Source organism: Scardinius erythrophthalmus (genome assembly GCF_964197995.2).
Source record: "Scardinius erythrophthalmus genome assembly, chromosome: 15".
Classification (NCBI taxonomy): Eukaryota; Metazoa; Chordata; class Actinopteri; order Cypriniformes; family Leuciscidae; genus Scardinius; species Scardinius erythrophthalmus.
Genome location: NC_138235.1, coordinates 40,871,815 through 40,885,762, shown reverse-complemented (window position 1 = coordinate 40,885,762; position 13,948 = coordinate 40,871,815). Strand labels below are relative to the sequence as shown.

At 39.8% G+C, this 13,948-nt stretch overlaps 1 protein-coding gene across 3 annotated transcripts in view; it reads right to left on the bottom strand.

The window, feature by feature from the left end:
• The window catches only part of LOC308703322 (NLR family CARD domain-containing protein 3-like), a 106,595-nt gene extending 93,206 nt beyond the window's left edge, over window positions 1-13,389 (bottom strand). For all 3 annotated transcript variants that reach the window (XM_081386706.1, XM_081386705.1, XM_081386707.1), the window contains exons 1-3: window positions 13,256-13,389; window positions 12,773-12,869; window positions 11,164-11,277 (exon numbers count right to left, since the gene is read on the bottom strand). In XM_081386706.1, the coding sequence (XP_081242832.1) occupies window positions 11,164-11,277; window positions 12,773-12,822 (164 nt within the window). In that variant the 5' untranslated portion in view covers window positions 12,823-12,869; window positions 13,256-13,389. The remainder of the gene's footprint in view (window positions 1-11,163; window positions 11,278-12,772; window positions 12,870-13,255) is intronic.
• Window positions 13,390-13,948: the final 559 nt, after the last annotated feature.

Here is a 13,948-nt window from a genome sequence, read left to right as displayed (position 1 = left end):
AATCCTGTAAGTGCTTCGATTATGTTTATATCTCCATAATTGCTTAGTAAAATATTAGGAGTTCGAGTTCCTATATCAAAAGTTGCATTAACTAGATATCCAGTGTAATGATAAAAAGAGTACGTTTGTCAACATTTCTTGCTAGCTGTAGTCATATTAGAATAACTTAAGTTTTTTTTAAACGTGTCTCTAAAGATTTTAGTTCAGGTTTAATCTTTGATTTTGGATGATGACATAGACATGGACCAATCACTGAATAGATTTCCTTATTTAAGAATATGCTCAGATAAATTCCCATTGAATGGTGAAATTCCTAAGAGGAGTTTACATTCAACACTAATAATCATTCAATAAATAATTTTCAAAAGAATACATTGTGATACTCATTGCAGGGCTGTACAGTTACGGAAAGATTGGTCTGTGCGATGAATAAATGTCCCACTGTAGCACGCGTGCGATACAGTTTTGTAAACTCCGTTACTTGTGTTTGTTTTCAGACATGATAACAGTCGTTTTATACTTGTGCTTATGCGATATCACGATTTTTGATCGTGGATGATTTAATGTCTCCACGATCTGCTTTTGAAGAAATATGGTAGTATCACATTCTATCAGCTGCAGTTCTGGCGTGAATTTTGTTCTGTCTCTGTGTTGTTTACAGTAAACATTGTCTTGGAAGCTGCAGGCTGATGAGTGCTATAATGAAATTAGTACATCCTATTTAAAATATGTTTTGATATGTATTACAGGCTCGACATTTACGCTTGTCCAGTAACATCAACATCATACGACCAAGAGCACTGAATACCATCACGATTGAAAATGTGACACTGATTTCATATTGCAGTTCAATAAACAAGTCATTAATATTAAGTCACTTGAATTTTAGACACAATATTGCCATTTTTTGTTCTATTTCAGCAGCGAAAATAGTTTAAAAAAAGATCCTAGAAGAACCACAGCGCATCTCAAAGGAAAACTCAACTGTGTTTCATTCCTGAATGATTCAGTTTTGAACGAATCGTTTGAGTCAAAGATTCAATGAATTCCTATTCATTTACAACTGCCTCATCCCTGAGTGAATCAGCCGTTTGAATGAATCGTTTGAGTAAATGACTCAATGACTCGGTCTCCTGCCGCCTCCTACTGGCGGTTTAGTTTCGTGTTTAAAAGTATCATTCTTTCCAAAATTTCTTAATTGTATATTCAAAAAAATATTTAAAATAATCTCATTACATTATTTAATGCAGTTTAATTTGATTGCTAAAATCCCCTTAGCATCTTATTATTCTATTTTAATTTATTGATGAAATTTAAGAATTGTAAATGAAAGATGACACATTAGGGAAGCGATTAGGGAAATAAGCGATTAGGGAATCGATTAGGGATGAGGGAAAAATGCCCTTTTAGTGCAGCAGATTAATGGCATATTTCAAGAGAATCGTTCAAATTGGTATAAAAGCATGAAATTTGGCACAGATACTCTCTAAGGGTCACTTTTTGGGAAAAAGGCGTTGGCCACCCAAAAATTCAAAATGGCGGCCATTTTTTCAAGATGGCCGCTATTTCTGTCAAATTCTCATTGTCAATTGTTCAAACAGTGATGTAGGCATAACATTTTGTGAAAATACTCTCTTCAGAATGTTTTTTTGGAAAACGGTGCTTGTCCCTCAAAAATTCAAGATGGCTACCATTTTTCAAGATGGCCGCCATTTCTCTTGAATCCTTACATCTTTTTTTCAAATGGTGATGCTATCATGAAATTTGGTACAAATATTCTTCAAGGAACATTATCATGGAAAAAGGTGTGTGCCGCTCAAATTCAAGATGGCGACCATTTTCAAGATGGCCACCATTTCTGTCAGAGCTCAATTTAATGTGTTAAGGAAGGTTTTGTTTAATAGAGTGAACGTCATTACACAACCAGGGAACACTGGTGACTTCACTGCTGTGGAACTCAGCATGGGGTTCAGTGTCAGCTGATCTAGTTTTACTTACACTGTAGTTCTTGACTAGTAGTAATAGTATAGCTAAGTTTAGTGTCCCAAATGCTGCCTAACAGCCCCTCATCAATTAGCTAGTAATAGACGTAGTTAGATAGCTGCATTTGAATTGACAAGTTGTGCCAGCGCGGGAGAGCCGAGCCCAGGGCAAGCGGGGCAATATATGACTTGTTCATGTATGCTTACCTGGAAGGTGTACAGATCATACAGGACTTAAATGGCACTGGATGAATGATCGGGCTAGGTGTAGGTGACCCGAACCTAGTTGTATCCCACATAGGTATCCATATAAAGGCTAGATGTCTTAAGGCGGAGTCACTTCCGGCATCACCGGTGGCCATCTTACCACAGGGAAGCTGTGCATTAAGGTGAGTGATCAGCACGCACACAAATCCTCTTATCTCACTGAAATCTTGACGGATTTACAAACGGTTTGGTTTCTTACAAACGTTATTAAAGTGGCTATAATTCTTTCATATGGAAGTCCATTGTTATAATTATTCATATGTATGCAGTATCATAATTACATCTCTGACGTTTATAACAAACCAAACCGTTAGAAAATCGGTAGAAAATTGAGCAAGTTATGGTTATTTAAAAGTACATGCACCATGTTACGAGTGAGCGAGCACCCTGTGGTAAGATGGCCGCCACGTCGACCTCCATTGGCCAGCAGCGCGCACGAGACATCTAGCCTTTATTATATGATATCTATGGTATCCCATACCTGAATGTGTACTATGTCTATGATTGAGGTGGTAAAAGGATAACCCCTCGGCCTTAATCAGACAACAAACCCCCAAAATGGCAAATGAAAATCCCATGTCAGCCAAAAGTCCAACTGATTGGATGAAATGTTGTCTTTGTCAGACAGACACAAAGGAACCCCTCCAATCACCACCTACCATCATGTTTCTCAACATGATGGCTATAAAATGATTGCCACCAACATTCCACTCTTTCACAAGATGAACAAAATGCCAATGACCCTGGACCTGGAACGACTGGATGAAGGTGGGGGTATAGAAGCTACTTTGAGAAGGAACCAAGCGAAGTATCACCACAATTGTCGACTTCGGTTCAACAACACAAAGTTACTTCGTGCCCAAAAGCAACAATCCGATGCTCAATGTAGTGAGACAGATGAAGGCCAAACAAAGCATCGCAGAACCATGATGCAGAAACGTCTAGATGATCAGGTTTGCTTTCTTTGTGATAACATATCTCCTGAATCTGACCTACGGCAGGTAATGACACTGCAACTGAGTGACAGACTACATGAATGTGCACAAACACGGAATGATGCTAAATTGTTTCAACTAAGTGGTGCTGATGCCATTGCACAGGAGCTGAAATACCATCATTTGTGTCTCATTCATCTTTAAAACAGATAGAAACTCCACCTCAGAAGGCTTGAGAAAGAGTCACAGAGTGAAATGATTCAACCAGCCATATTTCCTATGGCTCTTTCTGAACTGGTCGCCTATATTGTTGAAACCAGTCTCAATTCTGATGGTCCTTCCGCCTTCCATCTCGCAGATACAGTGGGGAGAACAAGTATTTGATACACTGCTGATTTTGCAGGTTTTCCCACTTACAAAGCATGTAGAAGTCTGTAATTTTTATCATAGGTACTCTTCAACTGTGAGTGACGGAATCTAAAAAAAAAAAAAAATCCAGAAAATCACATTGTATGATTTTTAAGTAATTAATTTGCATTTTATTGCAAGACATAAGTATTTGATACATCAGAAAAACAGAACTTAATATTTGGTACAGAAACCTTTGTTTGCAATTATAGAGAACCTACGTTTCCTGTAGTTCTTGACCAGGTTTGCACACACTGCAGCAGGGATTTTGGCACACTCCTCCATACAGACCTTCTCCAGATCTTTCAGGTTTCGGGGGTGACGCTGGGCAATACGGACTTTCAGCTCCCTCCAAAGATTTTCTATTGGGTTCAGGTCTGGAGACTGGCTAGGCCACTCCAGGACCTTGAGATGCTTCTTACGAAGCCACTCCTTAGTTGCCCTGGCTGTGTGTTTCAGGTCGTTGTCATGCTGGAAAACCCAGCCACGACCCATCTTCAATGCTCTTACTGAGGGAAGGAGGTTGTTGGACAAGATCTCGCGATACATGGCCCCATCCATCCTCCCCTCAATGCGGTGCAGTCGTCCTGTACCCTTTGCAGATAAGCAAGCCCAAAGAATGATGTTTCCACCTCCATGCTTCACGGTTGGGATGGTGTTCTTGGTGTTGTACTCATCCTTCTTCTTCCTCCAAACACGGCGAGTGGAGTTAAGACCAAAAAGCTCTATTTTTGTCTCATCAGACCACATGACCTTCTCCCATTCCTCCTCTGGGTCATCCAGATGGTCATTGGCAAACTTCAGACGGGCCTGAACATGCGCTGGCTTGAGCAGAGGGACATTGCGTGCGCTGCAGGATTTTAATCCATGACAGCGTAGTGTGTTACTAAAGGTTTTCTTTGAGACTGTGGTCCCAGCTCTCTTCAGGTCATGACCAGGTCCTGCCATGTAGTTCTGGGCTGATCTCTCGCCTTCCTCATGATCATTGATGCCCCACGAGGTGAGATCTTGCATGGTGCCCCAGACCGAGGGAGATTGACCATCATCTTGAACTTCTTCCATTTTTTAATAATTGCGCCAACAGTTGTTGCCTTCTCACCAAGCTGCTTGCCTATTGTTCTGTAGCCCATCCCAGCCTTGTGCAGGTCTACAATTTTATCCCTGATGTCCTTAGCTCTCTGGTCTTGGCCATTGTGGAGAGGTTGGAGTCTGTTTGATTGAGTGTGTGGACAGGTCTTTTATACAGGTAACGAGTTCAAACAGATGCAGTTAATACAGGTAATGAGTGGAGAACAGGAGGGCTTCTTAAAGAAAAACTAACAGGTCTGTGAGAGCCGAAATTCTTACTGCAGGGCTCCAGACTAACTTTTTTTATTAGGAGCGCTGTAGCCCCTGACTTAAAATTTTAGGAGCACAAGCAGAAAATTTAGGGGCGCACCTTAAATCATCTTATAATGCAATTATTCACATTTTCCCCCAAAATAACTGTAAATGCTTTGATAATAAATAGCCTTAACGTACAGAAAGTATGGTGCAGTTTTATTTTAAGATCACAGGCTCCAGACTAACATTTGAGGGCAGCGGCACTAAGTTCTACAGAAAGTATTTGGTAGCACTGTGGGATGACAAAGCACTGAGCTTAATTTGAGGTGTATAGATAAAGTTAACTTTAATTATTATCATTCATAATGTCTTAATAATTCAAAAGCAAAATGAGTGACAAAATAGATATTAGGGAGTGAAAATAGCCAATAAGCGTCCTCTGCAGCTATGTTTACAATAGTAATTTAATATTTTTTTCTTTTCTTTTTTTAAATAAGTGTGAGTTTTCCTACTTCTTGAAACTTTTAGTTTTATAAATAGGGACAATCTTTAAAGGATGAACAAAAAATGTTTTGGTCAACACATTAAAAATAACATTTAAATATGATATTATAGTTTTGAAGTGCTGGAAAAAGATGTGTAGGCTACTGTTATAAACACAATATACCATAGTTACAGTAAGTGGTGTTACTACATTAAATCCATGGTGAATGTTGCTGATCTGTGGACCTAAAGCCTTCTATAACTTGTTCGTTCATGGCACATGTTTCTCCTGGTTTCCACGTCAGCGCTGTTTGATCTGATATGGTTTATAACAGAATTCTGCGTCAAATCTGAATGTTTCTCACCGGATCTCGCAGCAATGTTATTAATTCTGTCGCGAACTCAATGGATTTCTTCACTGGATCTCCACGATGTAACTGTTTCGCGTGATCGCGATCGGCCCGCGACTGGCGAGAGAAGCTCTGCGCTGTCTATTGGTTCGAACTATTAAACGGTCTATGAAGTAGAAATGAGTAGCGCAGCGCAGCGCAGTTTTTTTTCATTTTATTTAATAACATGTCACGGAATACTCTGCTTGAGGCTGAGATGCGTTTTGTGTTTAAACTGCGAAGTGCCTGCAAACTTCTATTTCCCCGCAGTTCTGGGGTAGCGACTGCAACATTCGCAGCTCATGGAGTTCGTCACCTTACTTACAGTACCTCAACCAGCTGAATTTTCGTAGCCAGTCTTCCCGAAAATAGTGGGTTCAGGCCTTTATCATCATCCGACCGACTGTGTCTGTCCCATAGACTGTAAAAAAATAGGTCTGTCCGTGACATTGATATTTGTCTCCGTCTCCTTCCCACAGACGTTTAACTTACGCGCGCTCGCTTATCTCTAGGACCCTCCCCCTCCACACATTAGCCAGTTACAGTGGCCATTCCCTATTCTTCTCACACTCATTGGCCTGCTACACATTCCGGATTCTTTGACGCGCCCCTTCCACGTTTAACGTAAAAAAAAAAAAAAATTTACTGGTCGCACATGTGCGACTGGATGTAAAATTCAGTCGCACATTCTCAAATTTTGGTCGCAAAATGCGACCATTTGGTCGCAGTCTGGAGCCCTGTACTGGTTGGTAGGTGATCAAATACTTATGTCATGCAATAAAATTCAAATTAATTATTTAAAAATCATACAATGTGATTTTCTGGATTTTTGTTTTAGATTCCGTCTCTCACAGTTGAAATGTACCTACGATAAAAATTACAGACCTCTACATGCTTTGTAAGTAGGAAAACCTTCAAAATCAGCAGTGTATCAAATACTTGTTCTCCCCACTGTATGTGCAACCTGTACCAGCAGCGTATCCTTTTTTAACAGTGGCACTTCCTCTCTGCGGACTACACCTTGCCGTGGTGGAGAGGCTTGTGTGCTCCAATGAACCTGAGACCTATGCCGGCAGGGATTTTATATCCCTGGCAAGTTTAACTAAGCTGGACAGGTCAAAGGAGAGGAGGCAGACAAAGCAGACATTATGACTATTTGAAAATGGTGGCCATCCTGAATTTTTGAGTGGCACATACCTTTTTCCAAAAGAGTGTTCTTTGAAGAGTATTTCTGCCAATTTTTTTGCTTGCATCACCATTTGAACACTTAAAATAATTAATATTCAACAGGAACGGTGGCCATCTTTTAAAATGGCGGCCATCTTGAATTTTTGAGGGACAAGCATCTTTTTCTATTAACTTTTCTATTAACTTTCATCTTTTTCTATGTCCTTTAGAGAGTATTTGTATTTTGAAAAATGGCCGCCATATTGAATTTTTGAGTGGCCAATGCCTTTTTCCAAAATAGTGGCCCTTAGAGAGTATCTGTGCCAAATTTCATGCTTCTATACCAAAGTGAATGATTTTTTTACTAATCTGCTGCACTATTTATAAAGGTTAAAGGGGGGGTACAATGGTGTTTCATGCATTCAGAGTTGTTTACAGTGTTAAAGAGATGGATTCTCATGCTAAACATGGCCAAAGTTTAAAAAAAAATATTTTGGACGAATAGCAGAGAATTTCTGTGCCGAAAATCTTACTTCCGGGTTGATACAAGTTTCGGCTGTTTTTTTTCAATCGTGGATCTAATGACGTAGACCAGAGTGGAACTCCTTATATGAGCATTTCTCTCGGAAAAGCTCGCCCGCGCACACGTCGACCAGAGGAGAGTGAGACCGCGCACATCAACAGGAAATCATCGGCAGCTGCATAGGATTTGTTCAAGAATGTCTCCAAAGTGTGTTTTTGGATGTGAGGGAAAGCTTACCGTTTTCAACTTCCCAAAGAACCCAGCGTTACAGGAACAGTGGATGCAGTTTGTTTTTCCAGTTGTGCAAGACTGTTTGTTCCCTGCATTTCGACGATGATTGTTTTATAAACAAAGCCCAGATCGACGGATTTGCAGATCGTCTAATGCTTAAGGATCGAGCAGTCACAACAATAAAGGTTCGCGGCCGTGGTTGGAACCGGGCGGTGAGTAAAACTGCTCCAAATGTCTCTGTGTGTTGTTGTTAGCAATCGGCGCATAGCACAGCTTTAGCTTCGCCCACACAGCCCGCCTCCGGCCGCTCGTTTTTTTCCGTAAAGACTCGGTACAGCCTATCTTTCTTTTATAAATATAATAAAACTAAAGACTTTTTGGAGATATGAAGGATGCAATAATACTGTAGGTACTCAAGATTAACAGGAGATTGAGTGAAAATGAGCATTTCACCCCCCCTTTAACATATCCAGTGTTTCCCCTACACTGTATTAAGCAGCAGCGCCGCTGGATTTTCAGCGCCGCTGCAAAATCTTCACATCATCAGTAATATCACGACATTCACTTACACACGTTGTCATAAAGAGTCGTTCACATGCAAATATTTCAAATGTGGGCGCGCGGAAAGCGCACTCATAATAGAAGCGACGCGGCGACAGACACAATGACAGACGCCACGGGAGAGCGAGCAAGCGCTTGTGGAAAGGAGAAAGTGGTACGAACTTTTCTCCGTTGAAGTCTATGGGGTCGCTGTCCCCATTTTTTTACTGTCTATGGAAAATATGCCGTCCCGCCCCTCCGTGTTCGGCGATCAGGTTTCATTCTCGCGCAGCTGCTTGTTTCGTAACTTCACGTGCGGGTTTTTTCCGCTCGGTGTTTGCGCCGCGCTCTCCGTTCCGTGTGTGTGTGAGTGTGTGTCGGCGCATTGCGCTCTCTGCTCAATGTTCCGCTCCGTGTTTGCGCTGCGCGTTCTGCTCCTTAACGGCCCAAACGTCGATCATGCACTGGAAAAGCAAAGTCCGCTCAAATAACGTGAAATTTCTCAGTAGTAGACTTCTGTTTGCAATAGCCCTACTGAGCTGGAATAGCCATGCTGGGCAACAATGGTAAAATTGCCTGCTCTGATCACATGCTCTGGTAATAAGAGCTTTGTATGACTATACTTTATTTTGATAACTAGTTAAATCTGAGTATGTTGCATAGAACTGAATGAAGAATAATATATTCATGTTTTATATTTTAATATAGGGCTATTTTCTGTCCAATTTGTGTGGACATTTTTCTTTTTTCCCCCTTTTTTGTGTGTTTAATTTAATTAATGATTATTCTACATTTAAATATTGATGATTACAAGTTTGGGGGAAATGCGATTACATTTGAGCCCCTGCCCCTGATGAACTCTTTGCACGTCCCTGGAGGTTAGTGAAGTAAAATAGGCTATGCAAGCTAGTCACCTTTTAAACTAATGAAAAGTTTCATTTGGATTTTAATGTTCAAAATGTCTACAAGATAACATAAATGAAAGTACTGGTTACATGATGATGTATCTAAGTGCTAAAGTGTGTTACAGAAAAAAAGATCAGTAGTGCAGATGAGGGAGGAAAGAGTTTCATTTTTCCACTATCAATTTCTACCTTACAGCTGAAAATTAACACAAAAGAAAAACATGAATAATCCTGTCCTAATCCTGTTTGTGACCAGTTCAAGGTACGTGCTGCAATAATCATGCCTTCTGTTGATGGTATGTCAAATTTGTATGTCTCAAAATGTCCATTTCTATCCACAAAACTTGCCAGAAGTCATGGTTTAAGGGGTTATAAAAAAAAAAAAAAAATCTTGAACCCCCGGACCCTCCGCGACCGGCTTGGTAACAACCTCCGGCACGTTACAGCACCGCTGCTGGAAAAATTTCTAGGGGAAACACTGATATCATAAATATGCCGATTTATATATGTCAAAGCTGACTGAACAGTGATGAGAATATTTGTTCAGGATAAATTATATTTACAACACACACAAAAACAACAATTTTTTTTTTCCTGGACAAACAAATGTTTTTACTCGGACAAGTGAATAACCGAACTAAGGACAATCAAATGAAAAGGCTTAATGTTGAGATCTGATTTTTTTTTATTATTATTATTCATTTATTTACCCATAAACTTGTCTTTAGGAAGCCATACGTTACAGTGGCAAGAATAACTTTGTGAAAGCTTTGTGGGTGATGGACAGGGTTTACATTAAGACAGGAGTGTGCCTTAATCTAGTTAATCGTGCATTTCTTTTCTTTTATTCCACAGCTGATGTGTGCAGTTTTTTTATTGCTTGCATTAAAATAATTTTCTCTTGTTTTGCTTTTTAAGGTTTTTTGGCAGTTTGCTAAAATAAAAGAGCCTTTCTAAGAGCCATCGTTTAAGCTGTTGACTTTTCTACCTTGAGAAAGAACGTTAAACGAACAACCAATGATGAACCACGAATCAAACCAACCACTGGAGTCACATGGACTATTTTAAAAATGTTTTTACTACCTTTCTGGGCCTTGAAAGTTGCAATGACGTTGCAGTCAGTGGAGGGACAGAAAGCTCTCAGGTTTCATCAAAAATATCTTCATTTGTGTTCTGAAGATGAACTAAAATCTTACGGGTTTGGAACGACATGAGGGAGAGTAATTAATGACAGAATTTTCATTTTTGGGTGAACTAACCCTTTAAGACTAAAATGACTCTTTGAGAAGCTTGATAAATACGGGCCCTGAACCAGCAGTTAAAGGAGAACTTGGTAACTTTTTTAACTTAATAAAACTGTCTAGAAATCATTTGGATGGTTAAACAACCTGTTCTGGTGATATTGGTGACTTTCCCCGCTCCCCCCAGCGTTCCCAGGCGGAAAACCAACCTTGCAACTTGGGCACTACCGTCCCGGCAAGATAGAAATTGGAAGTCTCGTGAGAAGCGAGAACGAGAACGAGCGCGAAACACAAACTGCTTTACGGCAATTCGACATAAACACACACGCATGTATGATGTATTACCAGATTACCCACCTCGGTAGACATAGCTCCACATGATACAGTTGGCTTGCTCCGATCAAAACAAACACACATAAGCAGCGGTAGAGAGGGGGAGGAGGCCGCCGCAAGTGAGTTTTTACGACTGTGTTGTGAAATATACGCCCCCCCCCCCCCCCCACAGCTGTAGGGGGAGCTCGTGGGGAAAACACGCGACAACAAAAGGGAAAATCAGCAAAGAAGTGACTAGAGTTCGCTAGAGTTGCAGAGTTCTCCTTTAAAAAAATCCACTCAGTTTTACACCTACTCCATTATATAAAGGTGAAAAAGATCTCAGCTTACATTTACTCGATGTCATTGCTAGTATTAGACTGACTGACTGAGAAAAATGATGATTCTAATTCAAAAGTGTCGCACTATAAGCACATCTTTTATAGAAGTGATATACCTGAGATCAGGCCGTTTGTCTCCACTCTTAAACGCTAGTGGCTTATCCATAGACCAGTTACTCTTCATAGACACACAGCTGGACTCTGGGTTTGAGCTCTTCTGCTGGACTGAACTGGAACAGAGAACAGATTCAGTTTAATCCTTTAGATTACTGTGAATACATTTATCCTGCATCAAAAAGTACTTTGAGGAAACAATTATCTTTTTACTGAATATTTGATTTTAGTTAAAAAAAAAATAGACAAAAAAATCATATTTTTTCTGTAACTGTCTTTGATCTGTTTGTGTTTGTGTGTGTGGAGGGGTGGAGGTGTGGGGGCACCGGCGGCGCCAGGGGGGGTCTTGGGGGGGTCTCAAGACCCTCCCAAAAAATGCCTTGACCCCCCATTTGACCCCCCAACCCCCTTCCTGATTAAAAAAAAAAAAAAATATATATATATATATATATATATATATATATATATATATATATATATATATATATATCCGGGATAAAGATTTAAAAATGTTTCTCTTAAAACTACGCAGAACAATAATAATTAATAATTTATTCAACATAAAAATATAAACATAAGAATCACTGCGACGCCCCATGAACGTCGCTGCGCGCCTTGTGTCATTGCGTTCAAGGCGCTGCCGTGAGCCCGCAAGAGCTGCTACAGCTATAGCTTGAAGCTAAAAATGGATCGCTTTGTTGGACAAAAGAGGAGCAGAGAAGATGCCAGGGGGAAACTGGACAGAAGTAGGGCAATCAAAAGGTGGTGAGAGTATGAGAATTATGGAAGCTTGTTTCCGCCACAGAATAAAACATTTTAAAAGATAATTGACATTTTTAAAAGACTTTTTATCTCACAATTGCGAGTTTACATCTCGCAATTCTGTCTTTATTTCTCAGAATTGCGAGATATAAAGTCAGAATTGCGTGAAATAAAGTCGCAATTGCGTGTTATTAAGTCAGAATTCTGATTTTTTTTCTCACAATTGTGACTTTATATCACGCAATTCTGACTTTATAACACATAATTGCGAGTTTATATCTCGCAATTCTGACATCTTTTCTCAGAATTGTGAGATATAAACTCACAATTGTGAGATATAAAGTCCAATTCTAAGGGGAAAAAAGACGCATTTTTTTGTATTTTTTTTTTTTTTACCTCAGAATAGTTTATATCTCACAATTCTGACTTAATATCTCCCAATTGCGATTTTATTTCTCAGAATTGCGACATTATATCTCGCAATTGTGAGGAAAAAAAGTCAGAATTGTGAGATAAAAAGTAGCAATTATTATATTTATTTATTATTCAGTGGTGGATCAAGCTTCCATAGAGAATATATACTATTTTGTAAATATGTTTTCTGTTTTCAAACTGCAATTGATTAATTAATTAAAGTTTTAATTAAAAACAAAGTAGTTGATATGCTGTGTTGTTTTTGTTGTTTAGTAGCAGTAATATGCAGTTATTAGCCGTGTCCACTGTATTTTCTGTTGGTTTTCATGAGACCCCCTTTGAAATGACCAGGACCCCCCATTGCCCCCCCAATCAAAATTGTCTGGAGCCGCCACTGTGTGGGGGTAATGGTAATGTAATGTTTGTTGAAAGTACCTGCATCCTGGAGAACAATCTCCATCTCTGGATCCTTGTGAATTACCCATGATGAAGCTGCAGGAGAATCTGATGAGTTTGATCTCCTCCACTGACTCTGAATGAAGAAACATTCACACACTAAATTAAATGATTAAATTAAACAACCTTCATAATTTAGCTGGACATATCTGGAGTGTGGGAGAAAAGGATCATGTGACTGCGTTAACTCAAGCTCACAGGGCCTTTTCACACACACAAGTCGACCGTTGATGTTCGGGTGAAAAAGAAAACAAACCCCGACCCACATCGACACACACTGATCCGATAAAAAAAAAACAAAAAAAAAAAAACCCTGTTTGTTGACGTTTGTGTGAATTGGCCTATGTATGTTTAAACAAGATGGCAGTGTGCAAAACCTGCATAGTCATAGTCAGCACCCTCCTGTACGGGAGTGAATCCTGGACAACATATGCCAAGCAAGAGCAGAAGCTGAACAGTTACCACATGCGATGTCTCCGCCGCATCCTTGGCATCAGCTGGAACGACAAAGTGCCCAACACCCAGGTTCTTGCCCGTGCCGGTGTGTCGTGCCGAAAAGTGATGGTCCACCGAAATTGATTACCGTCCGCGGGAGCGCGCGCGGCGTGTTAACGTCCTTAAAGCTGTATCGCCCAGTCTCTTTACGACTACAGCTGTTTTTATGTGGATCAAACAGACATAACGCGCAAATAAACATCCGCTTATGTCCGTGGTAATAGTGATTGATGCCTAAAAGTGATTGAAGCCTCTAAAGGTTATTTCTGCCCTGAAATTAGTTGATTTCATTCAGAAGAATGATGTTTGACAGATTATAACTCACCTAGTAGCCTACTTTTTTACCTCTTAAAATACCTGTAGATGGCCAGTACAACCATTTTAATGCAGTATTTTACCTGCCAAAAAAGTGATTGTAGCCTCTACTTATTGACTGAAAGGTTATTTCTGCCCTGAAATTAGTTGATTATATTCATCAGGGTTAAATCTGACAGATTATAACTCACCTAGTACTTTTTACCTCTTAAAATACCTGTAGATGGCCAATACAACCATTATAATGCAGTATTTTACCTGCCAAAAAAGTGATTGTAGCCTCTACTTATTGACTGAAAGGTTATTTCTGCCCTGAAATTAGTTGATTATATTCATCAGGGTTAT